At 40.9% G+C, this 15,571-nt stretch overlaps 3 protein-coding genes across 3 annotated transcripts; 2 read left to right on the forward strand and 1 right to left on the reverse strand.

The window, feature by feature from the left end:
- The first annotated feature begins 255 nt into the window (after positions 1 to 255).
- LOC145495837 (polyadenylate-binding protein 1A-like) lies at positions 256 to 7,194 on the forward strand. The gene is made up of 8 exons (XM_081475422.1): positions 256 to 705; positions 802 to 1,114; positions 2,373 to 2,607; positions 3,821 to 4,085; positions 4,288 to 4,466; positions 5,512 to 5,580; positions 6,128 to 6,508; positions 6,792 to 7,194. The coding sequence occupies exons 1-8, from the start codon at positions 507 to 509 to the stop codon at positions 7,056 to 7,058; spliced, it is 1,908 nt and encodes a 635-aa protein (XP_081331548.1). The 5' UTR covers positions 256 to 506; the 3' UTR covers positions 7,059 to 7,194.
- Positions 7,195 to 10,530: 3,336 nt separating this feature from the next.
- LOC145495855 (F-box only protein 43-like) lies at positions 10,531 to 13,068 on the forward strand. Its single transcript, XM_081475444.1, has 3 exons — positions 10,531 to 11,078; positions 11,281 to 11,395; positions 12,290 to 13,068. The coding sequence occupies exons 1-3, from the start codon at positions 10,645 to 10,647 to the stop codon at positions 12,704 to 12,706; spliced, it is 966 nt and encodes a 321-aa protein (XP_081331570.1). The 5' UTR covers positions 10,531 to 10,644; the 3' UTR covers positions 12,707 to 13,068.
- Positions 13,069 to 13,815: 747 nt separating this feature from the next.
- LOC145495865 (biogenesis of lysosome-related organelles complex 1 subunit 5-like) lies at positions 13,816 to 15,536 on the reverse strand. Its single transcript, XM_081475454.1, has one exon. It carries the CDS (start codon positions 15,507 to 15,509, stop codon positions 15,057 to 15,059), a length of 453 nt encoding a protein of 150 aa, XP_081331580.1. The 5' UTR covers positions 15,510 to 15,536; the 3' UTR covers positions 13,816 to 15,056.
- Between the last annotated feature and the right edge of the window lie 35 nt (positions 15,537 to 15,571).

The following is a 15,571-nucleotide window of genomic DNA, read 5'->3' on the forward strand; positions in this document are numbered from 1 at the left end:
AAAAAGTAGCCTGCATATCAGGCGTATAAAGGGGAGGGCGTGGAGGAGGAGGAAGAGAATTCGCGAAAAAAAAAAAACGCAGACTACCAAAAAAGCATGCTCCTCAACCGGAAGTTCAAATCAAAGCACGTGTCGGGTATGACGTAACCGGAAGTGTAATAGGCCTAATTCTGACCAATGAGGTGTCACCCCTGCTACTCTCGGAGGGAGCCCCCACGGATACATATAGAAACGCGTGGCTCACAACTTCCCCCTCACCTTCGAGAAATCGTTGTCGGTGTCGATTTATTGTAAGAATTTTCAACGGTTTTTTAGCGTTCTTTTTCTTTAGCGACGCTAAAAGCCGCCAAAAAAATTTGTAAAACGTAAAAAAAGGCTCAAAAAAAGTTTTAAAGCGGAGAAAATCTTCAAAAAAAATTACAAAATCCTCAAAAAATTTCCAAATTTAAAGAAACCAGTTAAGGAACCGTCATCACAAGTCGAAGTGAACCCAAAGAAGTTTGAAAATGAATCCTGCTCCTGGCGCACCAAACTATCCCATAGCGTCTCTGTACGTTGGTGATTTGGCAGCTGATGTCACCGAAGCGATGCTGTTTGAGAAATTCAGCACAGTCGGTGCTGTTTTGTCCATCAGAGTTTGCCGTGATATTGTAACTCGCCGCTCGCTGGGTTATGCTTACGTGAACTTTCAGCAACCGGCTGCTGGTAAGGAAAAAGCCGTTTTAATTCGTCTTAACTAGAACCTCTAGAGTTAGGTTATTGTGTATGTTAAATGCTAGTGTCTTGATGTTTTTTCCGTAGCGGAAAGAGCCTTGGATACGATGAATTTCGATCCTATCAAAGGAAGGCCATGTCGAATCATGTGGTCTCAGAGAGATCCTTCCCTTCGCAAATCTGGTGTTGGGAACATCTTCATCAAGAATTTAGACAAAAGTATTGACAACAAGGCCCTGTACGACACCTTCAGTGCCTTCGGTAACATCCTATCTTGTAAAATTGCTCAAGACGAAGAGGGGAATTCGAAGGGATACGGTTTTGTCCATTTTGACACCGAAGAGGCAGCCGAAAACGCCATTCGAAAGGTGAACGGCATGTTGCTGAACGACAAAAAAGTGTAAGTCGAATACTTGATATTTCCTCGTTTAATCTTCGTTTATCTTCGTTTAAGGGGTTGGTTGAGTGTTATTTATGGCAAGAGTGCAATTTACCCGGAATTTAGCAACAATCACGAACGCACATGTGTAGTAAATCTGTCGTTGCGTAAGGTGATCGTAACGCATCGTTGAAGGGTAAAAACTATCCAAGGCATTTAAACATAGTCACGTACCGGGAACATTGCTTTTAATCTGTAAAATTTCATCCTATATACGTAGCATAAATACACAAGAACCATGTACGGGTAATTGGTTGGGTTTTGGAAATAAACATAGGGAAAAACGGTTATTAGGATTTGTTTTCGTTTTCGTATCACACAGCAGATCATGCCCATTGCCCATGCCTTGACTTGAGTCAGAATTGAACCCTCCCTTTGATAGCCATCTGGTGTACTATCCCTCTTTACTTCTACAGGGATACTTGACACATTCCTGTACAAAGATCTCGGAACATTTCAACCCGTCTTTTGTTGCCTGGAGTGGTCTGAACTTCACCACTATGTTCATTTTCTGAAGAGATAATTTTGGGAAATGAAATGCATGGGCCACAAGAAAAGGCAAAAATATTGTGGTATTCCAGTGGGTGCGTTCCTTGTTCAATTGAAAGTAGAAAGGTAGATTCATTTGGGTTCTTTTGTCTCCGACGAAATTGAAGTCAGGACAATAGGCATAAATAACACAGTGTAGGGGCTCTCGGTCAGCTACTCTGTTTGCCTGAATGGTTTGAGAAAAATTGGCAAAATCAGCTGCTTACTCCATTGATAACACTGTGTATCTCAAACCTTTATGACAACCCCAACAATGCTCTGTGAGGATCTTAGAGAATGGAAGTGAAGACTCTGTGAGATTTAGGATCTTAAACATTTCTTTCCATCTTTTTGATCTATACAAAAAATTCACTGATCTGGTCTCCAAAATGGGGTTTGCGTTTGTTTCATGACGAGTATCCGGCGTGGATCTAGGATAAATGATGGCCAGTTAACGAAACAGCACACCAAAGGAGCAAGCTTTTAGAGGGGTCTAAGGTCCCCCAGGAGATGTTTTTGATTTAAACTCCCTGCAGTAGTCTTTCCCAGGTTTCTGAGTCATTCTGAAAAATCTGACTGATTTCTGTTAAGTGGTGGAAACCAGTATTTATCTGTACCTGGGGATGCCATTTATTGTTCTACTTGGTGAGAAAACTTGCGTTAAAATGTATGTCAAATTTATTTGTTGTAGATTTGCTACTAAGTGGATGTCTCGAAGAGAGCGTCTAGAACAGCTTGGAAACCAACCGAAGAAGTTCACCAATGTGTATGTGAAGAATTTTGGTGAGGAGATGACTGAGGCAGATTTCAGAGAGCTCGTTGATTCCTTTGGTAAAGTTCTGAGTCTGAAGGTGGTGACGTCTGATCAGGGACGTTCAAAGGGATTTGGATTTGTTTCATTTGAGACACCAGAGGAAGCTCAGCAGGTAGGCAGGCAGACACAGTTTAACATCTTGGCTGCTTTTAACTTCCACTCTGAACAAATAGCTATTTAGCAGTGGTTTCATTAGGGCTGGGCACTGGGCATATTGACCGCCTGTAAGGATGATCGCCTGGTTTGACCACCCAGAGGAAGGTTATTTTATTTTTTTTTTCTGATAAGAAGTTCAGTTTTGCCTGTTCAAGTTTTGCCTGCCTGAGAAAACCAGTTGCCCTCTTGCTGAAAACGTTTACGAAGTCCCTGATTTGGTGTATCAGTGGGCTATGTCAGTGTTTGTCACATTGGAAGTCAAGGCTTTGCCTTACAACAGTTAGTGTTTTGAATAACATGCATGCTACCGTCGCTTGCATCTAAGTGTGAACACCTGACGCCAAAACATGCCTTAATTGGGTGTCAAACGTGGCATGATTGGTCATCAAACATTTGAAGTTTAGCAGACCATAACACAAACTTTCGTGCTCTGAAAGACTCTGAAAGTCTTGCTCCCGCCAATATTTCATGGTTATACTAGAAGTAATACCACTTTGGCGAAAGGCTTATGCATATTGACACAGGTCAGGGCCAATTTCTCTGAAGAAGTCTATAATGTCCAATCTTTCTGCCATTTCGTGCACTGAACTTTGAGCATGAAAGTTTGTGCCATGGTCTGCTAAACTTCAAATGTTTGGTGACCAATCATGCCATGTTCGACACCCAATTAGAGCTTGTTTTGGGGTCACGTGTTCACGCTTGGATGCAAGCAACGGTAGTTGTTGTTCTAGCCTGTCTGGTCATGTGATCTGTTTGTCACTTGTTTAAGAGCATCTGCCTGTAAAAATGGAGAATCTCCACAAAAGGACCAAACGTTCCAAGCTTCTTTTATTTTGTCAAATAGACTCTATTGGTGAACTGTTCTCGGAAATATTGTTTAGAAGGTCCAGGGAGTTTAAATTTTTGTGAAATCTGTGAAAGTTCAAAATACCAGTCATTCATGGCAGATTGGTATTTATGTAAAATACAGCATTTTCCACAGGTGGTACCTTGATTGTAACTTAACACAGTTTGTGATGTACGCTTTGATCAATTCTCCAAACTTAATATCATCTTGAAGTAAATAACTTTAAAACAGTATTTCTGAAATACTTCACCAAAAGGGGTTTGACAAAATAAAAGAAAATCTCTAAATTTACAGTCAGCTAACAAACAGCAAATCTTTATAGGCTGTGGAAGAACTCTCTGGAAAGGATTGGAATGGACAAAAGCTTTATGCTGCTCGAGCACAGAAAAGGGCAGAGAGGCAGATGGATCTGAAGTCTCAGTTTGAAAAGAGGAAGATCGAGCGCATCAATCGTTACCAGGGTGTCAACCTGTATGTGAAGAACTTGGATGATACCATCGATGATGCACGCCTTCGTGAGGAATTCAGTGCTTATGGAACTATTACCAGTGCCAAGGTTATGATGGATGACAAGAACAACTCTAAAGGTATGGTACCAAGCCCTAGGAAATGTCGACCTTTTGTTGTAAAATTCTGTTGTTTTTCTCTAGTACATGACTGCTTGAACTTTGCATTCTGAAGCTTTAGACCAGCAATACTATTGAGTTAATGTGGTTGTGCAGTTTGTGTCCAATATTCCGCATTCAAAATATCAAGGATCACAGTTGCTTGTTTCTCTCTCCATTGCAGGTTTTGGTTTTGTGTGTTTCTCATCACCAGAGGAGGCCACTAAAGCTGTTACTGAGATGAATGGCCGGATTTTAGTGTCCAAGCCATTGTATGTAGCTCTGGCCCAGCGGAAGGAAGAGCGTAAGGCCCAGCTTGCTGCTCAACACATGCAGCGCATTGCTGGATTGAGAATGCAACAGGTATGCAGCAGGCAAAGAAAACCTGTTTTCAAACTTGCTTTTTGAGCAAACTGCAACTGTGATGAACAAGCGTGAAAGTCGCTCTCAGTAGTCCCTCAATTTTCTCATTTTCTTCGTTGTGACATTGTCAGGGCATTTTCCTCAAATAAACTTCACTTGCCAGTCGGGCAAGCAAAGGAAAAAATCCACTAGTTTGTTGCTTCATCAAAGTCCACGAAAGGAAGTTGAAACTATGAATGCAAGTATAAGTTCTTTCTCCCTCTATCAGGCTAAAACAAGTGAATTTTGATCAGTCAAAAGGTGACTGACTCAAACCAAATTCCTTGTGGCTTTCTTGTGTATGCTTTTATGATTTTGCTGGACAACCTTTCTCAAAATAGCTGTAGAGTACAGATACTTCCACAATCCCAGTTTTTTTTTTTGTATTTTGCAACTGATGTTCTTTCAATTTGGGTGGGACAATATCAAACTTTACCTTTTTACAATGCAGTTGTTTATTTCACATATGATTGCAAATTATTCTTACAATTCGCTTTTTTATATTGCTTAGAGAATCTTTTGCAGAGTCAGTTTAGATTGCTGCTTAATGCCCAGTGGTTTCTGTTGTGCCTAGAGCATTAGTAATTGGGTACACACAGTTGATAGAGGGCAGAAAGTAGTCCTGCTCTTTTACAGTAGATTGCTTTGTTACTCTAGCACTCTATCAGTTTGAATGCAGGAACATTGCCTAATGCATGTATCAGTGTTTTACTGGCTAGTAAACATAGCAACATCAATGTGCATTACAATATAGAATGGCCTAGAGCTGATCATTAGTTCTGCCTCAAGAGTCCTCTTGGGGACCGATGAGGATGAGTGAGTGTTTGAGAGCTGATCATTAATGACACAGAAATCTGACAAAAGTTTGGCACACACATGGTTGAAGTAGTGACAGTTCCACGTGAAGGTGCATGAAGATTTGTTTTGGAACGTAGCTGGTATTTGCTAATTATTTTTTTATTGTACAGTACAGTAGGTTAATGCCGTTCTTACCCCTTTGTTGTAGGCGGCTGGTCAACAAGTTGGTCAAGTGTTCCCTCAAGCAGGTGCCTTCTACATGCAGCCTTTGGCGCAGGTAAGATATGTATTGTAAAATGCCAGTAAGTGGTAGGTTATTTTTTTTTTCACTTTTCACTTCTAACATACAAAGTGACTGCTGATAGGGCAGCATAGATTTCCTTGAATAGTTGCAGCCTTAAAAAGATTTTTCGGTTGAGAGCCATAACAATTAAAATTAGATGAATTCACTGCTCGACTTTGTTAATAATAACAAACAAAACAGTCAATGCAAAGGTTATTGGATGTACTTCACATGTAATCTGCCCTACCAGACAGTTATAAAACCTCTATAGAGCATTCACTCTTGAGCAAAATTTACTGGCTGTTGTAGAAAGCAGACTGTTGCATTGGAGTTTTCAATCAGAGTAAATTGTAGGATTTGACACATTTCAGAAGAAAAATACAGGCTTTTGGCTTTCGGGGGATGTTTGACAGTAAATAAAAATTTTGAACTTTTTTGCAGTGAAATCCGTAGCCTAGGAAGTGTGTCCAGAGAAAATAGTTTTGTTAGTTCCAGCTGTTAAAAGGTTGAGAATGAGCTGATGATATCTTTTCTGTCAAAGGCTGGACAGCGCCCATTCTTCACACCCCAAATGCCGCAAGTCCGTCCTCGTTGGCAGCCCATGCACTCTCAGCAGCAGGTGCGACCCCCAGGAATGCAGGGAATACCAGGTGCCGGACAGGTTCCACGTGCAAGAGGCATCCGTCAGGTTCCACCTCGGGGTGTGCCAGGACAGCAGCAGCCAGGAGGTGCAGGGGGTCCTAGCCAGAGAGTGGGTGGTATGGGCCAAGCACAAGTTCGTGGTCCTGGAGCCATGCAGGGACAAGGTCAGAGACCAGCCTACAAGTTTCAGCAGAATGTACGTAACCAGCCTGCACAAGGACATCCTGGAGCAGTGCCCATGCAGCCTCAAGAGCAGGTCCAGCAGACCATTCAAATACCTGTGAGTGAAATTGCTTCAATTTTGTGAACAGTGATTGGTACACTAACAGAGCTTCCTGGTTGCATTTGGGTGTTCTCAAACACAAACGGGGATATAATAGGCCATTTCCGAGTTTCCTTTTGCCTCTGTGTCAAAACGAGTCTTTGTGAAAAACCATTCATATGCTCAGATATTTGTCTGTGGACATTATCTGTTCCGAAAAGTGAACAGTTTTCCGAGACTGAAGAAGGCAGAGGCAAAAAGCCCAGCATGTGTCATAATAAAATGTTATTCTTCGTTTTAGGGACAGGATCCCCTTAACCCCAGTGTCCTTGCAGCAGCCCCACTACAAGAACAGAAACAGATGTTAGGTGAACGCTTGTTCCCCATGATCCAAGCCATGCACCCTGACCAGGCCGGTAAGATCACTGGAATGCTGCTGGAGATTGACAACACTGAGCTGTTGCACATGTTGGAGTCTCGGGAGGCTCTGGCAGCCAAAACTCAGGAGGCAGTGTCTGTGCTGCGCGCCCACAGTGCCAAGGAAAAGAGTGCAGAGATGAAGAACTGAAGTGTGCCCGTGTAACTAAGATTCACTTCTACCGGACAGGACTTTGAACACAACCCTTTATGTTAATTTTACCATGGATTTGACGAGTTATTTCAGAGTGATCCAATAAAGTTATTTTGATCATTCTGGTGAAAAACGTTGTGGTTTGTGATTGAGAAATCGTCAGGATTAACTGACAACTGAGATTCATCATCGTTCTCCACCCAGACCGTGAAAATGCACCTTTGTACGATACAGAAATCTTTGAACCTGGTCACAATGATTCCTCTCTCAATTGTCTCATTGAATTCTAAATCTCCTAAGAACGTGGTCTCCCGGTTTTCGGACCCGAGAAAACCAGTCACTTTCCCCTACGTGAGCTCATGGGCCGAAAACGTCATATTTTTCCGGGATAATGTGCATGAGCTCCCGAGAGGTTTCAATGGACTTTTCTTGTAACATTTCATGGCCTGTGTTGAATTTGTTGTTTTTACCAGTGCAAAGTAAGACCAAAGTAGAGAATATAACCTTTTTATGCACCTATCAATGTTAAACCGCTTGGGGGGAGGCCGGGCATAGGCGGGGGTTTTGACGTAACAAGTCTGCCCGTGGCTGGGACTTTTGATCATTCGCCGTGTCCCGAGGGTCGGAACTTTTGACTTCAACCGTTAGTAGACTAGGAGTACCGACACCATCTTGGATATCCGCCACCTTGGATATCCGCCATCTTAGCATGCTTAGAAGTTTGGTGTTGAACTGAACATTGTTGCAGACATTCTGTAAACAAGATCTCTGGCTTAGTTTTTCCTTAGTTAAAGGTTAACTCCATTGCTAAACATCATTGAGTTGAATTTTGAAAGTTGTGTATGGAAACAAATTTCCGAATCCTACATATAAACGTAAGACTTTTTAATTTTAAATTTTACAGGATAGTGTTCTGTATTCACCTTCATACATTCATTGAATTTGCAATGCATGTCTCTAAGCATGGTTATAATTTTTATAGTACTAAAACGAAATTGAATTATTGAACTTCATCTTTATGAACCTACCATGTGCAGATTATTATTATGAATTAGCAGAAGCATGATATGCTTCTGTAATTAGTGAATACATCGAGGATCTTGAGTCCTCGCATGGGGCTTTTTTTCATATTTCTCTGCTACAGATAGAGGTTAATATTCTATTTCCATCGTTTCTGTTTAAAATGCAAGTAATTAAAATGTCACAATGGTGTAGGACATTAGTCGTGATAAGAATTTCCATGTTTTCAGTCTTGTTTAGTGGTATAAGTTTAGGCAGTCGTCACAATTTTAATATAAATTAGATGACATTTCTATGTTAAACAGACGTTGCATTTTGAATTTGTTGCTTTGTAGCCTTTTATTTACAACTTTTTGATGATTAATTCTTTTTCTGACAGACTTACACCTGTTTCTAGGTAGAGGTGGAGAATTTGCATTCTCCATTCCACTGAAATAGAACCTGCACTGAGATTTTTGTGAAACTTTGCCTGTTGATTGTTTGTATTATAGGAACTTAAATTTTGAAATAAAAATGAGGGGTCCCCATGTTCGTTTAGAAGCAACAGCACCTCGTTTATACCCATATAAATCCTTATAATAGCACCATGATTGTAGTCACGATTGCTTACTAAATTCACGTTTCCGACGATTGCTTTTTGTCCTACACTGACAATTGGTCCATATTTATTTTACACAGAGAAATTTATTACTAAATTCAAAAAAAACAGAAAAAAGAATGATAGGTCACCATACTCGTTTGCGAGAAAATGACGATTTACCTCTATGGCGAGGTCGAGCTGTAAACAAAAAGCCGCCATTTTTTAATGCATGCGCGCTAATCACACGTGAAATTATGCGCAGTAGGGATGCGCAATGCAATTCTGGGGAATGACCTTAAATAGCCTGCGAACAGGCTTCCTGCGAGGACGGAAAAAAATTTCGGCGAGCGCGAAACAGAAGAATTCGGAAAGCAAAGCGATCGGAGCGGGGACAGCTAGCCTTTTCGCAGGCTAGGTATTAATTTGTGTCAGTTTGTCGATCTGTGTGTGCTTTGCTGTTTCTACTCGCGGCTTGTAAAATCTATATCATAAAGCAAATGAAGTGATAAAACACTCCGGCCATTTGAGAAAACTCGAGAAATTGAGAAAACACTCGCCAGCGGCTCGTGTTATCTACATTTCACTCGTGTTCTCAAATGCCCGTCGTGTGTTATCACAGTGTGATACATGGCTTAGGCTTCTTTATTTGTTAAAGAAAGAATGATGGCTAATATAACCTTAAAAGGCGTTAGGTTGGCAAGAAAGCAAAACCCACGGGGACCCTGCATCGTAGCGTAGCGTAGAGATGACGCGGTTTATTTGTTTATTATTTATTTATTTATTTATTTATTTATTTATTTATTTATTTATTTTAAGACTTAAGGGTCACTGGACTCGGGAGGCTAGCCGGCGTAGCTTGGCGGCTTAAGCAATTTTTTAAGCAGTTTGAGTTCGTTTAATAATGCGGCTTTAGCGCTCGTTATCGCGGCTTCTTCGCTTTCTTAGCGCGCTACTTGCTTAAAAACCGCCAAGCTACGCAGGCTAACTCAAGACCTCAGTACGTGTTTCTGCAGCTGTTAATTACTAAGAAACTGTAGAAATTCATTTGCTGTGACTCCTGAAGTGCCCTTAAGTACTGAGTTAGGCTCTGACCCGTAAGCGTGAAGGGTCAGTTCCCAAAATAGGAAGAGGACTCGCACTAGAATAGAAAGAACATGGGTTCGCATCTTTTGAAAGACACCGAATAGATCGGCAAGCGCGGCCCGAGCGGTAGTCTTTGCTTATAACGTTTCCGTCATTAGCATAAGCGATACGGTTTCTGCAGTCGTTTCTGCATAAGCGATAAGGTTTCTGATGGAGCTACAAAAACATTAGTTCTGAAACAGCACGATTAACTGTCCCAAGGAATTTGAATCCGACGTATCGAATCAGATCGAATGCTTTTTGTGCAATGTGGGCTTAAAAACTCAAAATTTTACAAAGAGTTAAGATACGAGCTCATTAGTGCCAGTTGTCCAGAAGTTTTGCAGGTTTTGAAAGCCAATTTCTTCTCAAATATTACACCCAAAGAGGCAAAAATTTTCACCAATTACTAAGTTTCAAACTCTTTACATGTTTGCAATGCCTTCCGGCTGCGCAATGTCGTACGTAAATAAGGAAAAATGTAAACAGTGACCTCAGCAAAGATTCGCTTATGTGTTCAGCAGTTCTATCGTTTTCTGCCTTTGATCGCACAGAAACGTAATTATTGTTTCCCTTGTACGTCAGTGGAAAACAGTGGAAATTTTTCATGTTTAGAGAGGCCTTCGGCCGAGCAAGGAAAGGGTCCAAGGACGGCCGAACCAAAGCAGCGGTTTCGCTCTCAAAAATGCTATTTTGGCGGGAAAAAAATATGAAGCTGTGATTGGCTGTCACATTGTATTCGCTATTTGGCGGTTGAATCAAAACGTTTTGACCAAGCGTCAGTCGTCAACACACAACAAAGATCGAGAAACGAACGTGATCTTTGACTCTGCGGCAGATCTACCATAATTCAAAGTAGCCATGGAGCAAACAGATAGACATCATAAGAAGAAAAGCAGTCAGCCTGAGCTGCCGAGTTGTTTTTTGACGCCAGAATCGCCAGGAGATCAACTTCTTAGTCGCATCAACACTGGCCGCATGACTCCTTCATTCGAAACCTCGCCATCGTCTGTTTTCCTTACTCCACCGTGCTCTCAAGAAAAAGCTTGCAGCCCTCAGTTTCAATCACTTGCTCTAGATGGATTGCCTAAGCTCAAGTTTGAGCTTGATGACGGCGATCAGGATGAATCCACGAAGCAAAGTCCTCAACGATCGCCTTTGTTGCCAGAGGACAAGATCATTGGAAGACTCATCGGGAAAAGTTGCGTCGATGTCATCTCAGATCTAATGGCGGTTAACTGCAATAAGATTTGCCAAACAATTTGCAGTTATCTAGAGCCTCTGGACCTTTGCAGGTATGTTTATATCCTGATTCCTTGGCTGTCTCTTTGAAATCAAACTTGAATAAATCAAGCTTTTGATTGCTAATAACAATAATTGAGTTAATCTGTAAGTTAAGATTTAGCTCGCCGATCGATTTGAACATCGATTTGCGGCGAGGTTCTTTTGCAGCTAATAATGTTTCCTTGACATTCCCTGTATTTTTTCTGTGTTTAGATTTGCTTCTGTGAGCTCAAAATGGAGGAATTTTGTCAAACAAGACACCGCAACACAACAAAGGTGGAAGGAATTCCTAGGAGAACGCAAGGAATATTATTATCTCAAGGGAAAGGTAGGCAGCGGACACTTTCACGAACTCGATTATTTTTGGTTAGCTAACTTTTTATGTTAACAAACACTGCCATTGTCCCCTATAAATAGATTTGCTATTTCCCAACTTGTGATAGCTTACTGATAACTGGCCATAAAATTAAAATTGACAGGAAAAAAGAAAAAGAAAATAGTCTATCTGGGAAGCACATTGGCCAATCACAGTACACATGTATACCATTTGAAATCTTATTAAATAACACCTTATTTTCATGGTTGCCCCATGGTTAGTGTGTTCGCCTCTTGATCGAGCGGTTTGGGTTTCGAGGCCTGGCCAGGGACATTGTGTTGTGTTCTTGGGCAACACACTTACCTCTCACAGTGCCTCTCTCCACCCCGGTGTATAAATGGGTACCGGTGAATTGAATGCTGGGGGTAACCCTGCAGTGGACTAGCTTCCCATCCAGGGGGGAGTAGAAATACTTCTAGTTGCTTCATGCTGCTGAAACCAGAAAAAAGCACTGGCCTGATGGGCCACTTGGCTTGTATGCAGACTTTTACCATTTTTCTTGATTAGCCACTCGGCCCTTAATAAATTCCAGGTCGCCAAGGTACAATCATATTTTACTTATAATGTCTGAATGTACTGTATGGCTGCCAAAATAATGATTGCGTTATAGAAACCTTGCTTAATAAACATAGTTTCTAGTAAGCTGTAGGCATCAAATAAACCCTGGGTCCACCAGATCAAGTTTAAAATAGATGCTGGTGGTGTTGATCAAGGAAATACAGTACATGGAGCTTTAGAAAGGTTCACTGGGAGAAAAATGAAACAGTTTTCAAAATCAGGGGATAAACATAGGCCTGTGGCTTGATATGGAAATTTAACAGTACATTATTATTATTCTCCCCACAGGAAAACCATGGCAACAAAACAATTTTGGTCAAAACTCTGTCAAAACTGCCACTTAAAAGTGTCAATGTTAACATACCTCGCAAAGAAAGTGGCGATCAGGTTGACAACTCTCCTATGACGTCTGTGTGTCCTCATCCAATATCAAGTCAGGCGATGGTTAAACTTCGACCATGCCCAAAGTGTACATCTCCTTCCAGCTTGTCAAAAACACAAGAGGGTCATTCCCAGTGTCAAAAATGTGGACTGAGATTCTGCTCACTTTGCCTTAGAAATAGTGAACATCATCAGAATGGGGACTCATGTGATGGACTTGTATTTGTTCCCTCTGAAAGAACTGATCAAAGGCTACGATCGAAAAAACCCAACAAGAACATTGTTGGGAGTAAATCAAGTAAAGACCGAGTTAGAAGACTCTGACATAGGTTTAAGCTTTTAAAATTTGTATTATATTTTAGGCAATGGCTTATTTATTAATGTAATAATAATTCATTAGATAGGTTTTATGAATTTTAGCAAGTGCAGTGTATAATTGTTTAGCTTATTAATGAATTTTTTAGTTAGGCATTTTTAAAGTTGTTTTCCATCTTTATTTTATGCAGCATAAAAATTATTCTGATAAATCATCGACACATTCATCGCATGAATCCTCATATCAATAAATGAGATAAGGATTTCAGATACATCTTTGCCATGTGTTTGTTCTTAGTTACTCACATTACAGGGGTTGTCACAGGTTAGGAAATAGGGAAAATAAAATGATAACAAGTCAGGGAAAATTGACAACTTGAAGGAACGTCAGCAAAATTTGAAACTAGAACTCCTCTGATTCAATACCATTGAAGGGTGGGCAACATTTCAGGTCACTGAGATCTTTTAGAAGTGTTTTCACTAATTATTTGTTTTGACCTATCAGCCACCTACACCAACTTACAAAAGGGTAAACATAGTTTCACCTTAGTTTGTCTGTTAGTTTGTATAATATATATGGGTTATTGACCAAGTGCGAGGTCAAGATGGCTGGATATTGGCCAAGTTCTTTTTTTTTGCGTGTTTATGGACCGAGACGGAGTCGAGGTCCATAAACTCCCAAAAAGAGAACAAGGACAATATCAACCATCTTGACCAAACAAGCTTGGTCAATAACGGATTTATTATATGGCTTTCGGGGAAATTATTCTTGTGGGACGCAGCGGGTGGTCCCGAGCGGGCAAGATAGCTCTATCTTGCCTGTTCAGGTAGCCAATCACAGCGCAGGATTTGATTCATCTTGCTCGCTCACCGAGCTAGCCACATAATAAGTCGAATTATTCTCGCATTTTGATAGGTTCTAACTTATGATCAACTGAAAGACAGACATACTAGAGGACATTTATTATTATAAAACAAGGTGACTTCACGTTGCTCTGCCTCTTTTCAATAACAGATCACAGGAGAGAGGAAAATGTGGTAAGAACAGCAGTGATACACTTGGCTATTGCCTCGTGTCGCTTTTTTGTTCTTACCACATTTTATGTCATCTGTGATCTACAACTGAACAGAGGCACTGCAACATGGAATCAACTTGTTTAATAGTTCTCTACAAAAATATTCAATAATTCTTGTTTCTGTGCCTTATATGTCATTACCAACTGTTGTTTTGAGTCAAGGCCCTTATGCAAATCCCTCTGGAGTTCCTGTGCCTGGGTATAAGGGGCACAATCCATTCAACCAAAATTTCCAGAAATTTCGGTCTAACACTGAATGGATTGACTCTGTCCAACTGGGAAAGTTTCAAAAAAGTCGGTCCACCTTTCAAGGTGGACCACTTTTCTTGGTTGGACCGGTCCAATCGAAATGGACTGTCCCATTTGACCATTCCGGCCCATTCTCAATCCCATTACCTCGCTGTTCGGCATTTTCTATGTACAACATGGAGGAAAACACTTATCATTGCAGCTTTTATGGATTGTCAACAGCGGATCTATCGGTGTCACTCATACATCCATGTGCAGTTACAACAGATAATGTAGCTGCTTCGCAATCCAAGTGTATGTTTTGGCTGTTAACAGCTCTCAAAGACGATTTATTTCCCGAGATATTTCGTCATTTGAAAGAAGTGTTTGAACTCATATGGCAAATATCTGGGAACGGTCTGCTCAAAATAACCTGTTATACAGGTTAAATTACCATGCATGAAACGGCTCACACAATACCATTGATATCACTGTTGAAATCTTCATCTAGCTCAAATACGAGCAACAGTGATCCAACATCCTGCAAATGAGCACAAAACTTGTGCCGCAAGTGGAATGGAATGAGGCCAGACCCGTTGCGATCCATTCGACACCAAGAAATTTTGGAACCTCAGCCCGGAAATTTTGGTTGAATGGATCACGGCCAAGGTCTCTACCGATTACTTGGGCACTTTGTGGTATTTCAGGGTTCTTGGAGTAATCAGTGTCTGAACATAACACAATTTTCACCCGGTGCCAGGTACCGAGTGTGAACACAGCCTAAAGGGAGCACTGTCTTAGGTAACAAACCCATTTTGTTTTAAAAAACTCTCAAAGACCGGCAGAGGTAAGAAGTAAGAGCTGGGGGGTGTTTGCCAGCACCGTTACAATTGTGGTGCAAACCAGCACCACAATCAACTTAACCTTATTGCCACCCACACAGTTCAAAAATTCAATTTGTTAAAATACACTATGTTTGCTACAGTTTCAGCAATTAATTTCTCATTCTAATTCATTTAATTAATAGTTCCCTTGAAAACTCTCAGGGTCACTGTTCAGCTTGACTCACTCGCAGGCACCAAACCGTATTTTTCTTTCAGTTTGATTGATTTTGTCATGAAGTCTTTCTCAATCGCTTCTTCCTCTTTATCCATTCCCTTCAAGAATTCATCCCACTGTTTCTTAGTCTGCTCTTTAATTTCCTCCCTTCTCATTTTGTTAGAATCTTGTTCTTCTTTTTCCAAAATATTATGGCACCGTTGTCTGGCATCTTTCAATTGGTCTTGGACTTCATTGAGAAACTCAGCCAGTTGAACACACTCTGGGATGCTATCTTGTATTTCATTCACTTTTTTAGAAGTTTCTGCCAGCCTTTGTACCTCCCTGTCGTTTCTTTTACCTTCAAACTCACGCATTACGTATTTACATTCATTCTGTAAGACTGCCCTGTGGTCAAAAAGTCGAGAATAAATGCCACAAACATCACGCACAATCTTCTCGCCCGCCATGTTGTTTTTGTTTTCCCCAAATTAGGCCATCGCCATATATGGTCACTTGGCTTTTTGGCGCG

This window comes from Orbicella franksi, chromosome 8, assembly GCF_964199315.1.
Source record: "Orbicella franksi chromosome 8, jaOrbFran1.1, whole genome shotgun sequence".
Classification (NCBI taxonomy): Eukaryota; Metazoa; Cnidaria; class Anthozoa; order Scleractinia; family Merulinidae; genus Orbicella; species Orbicella franksi.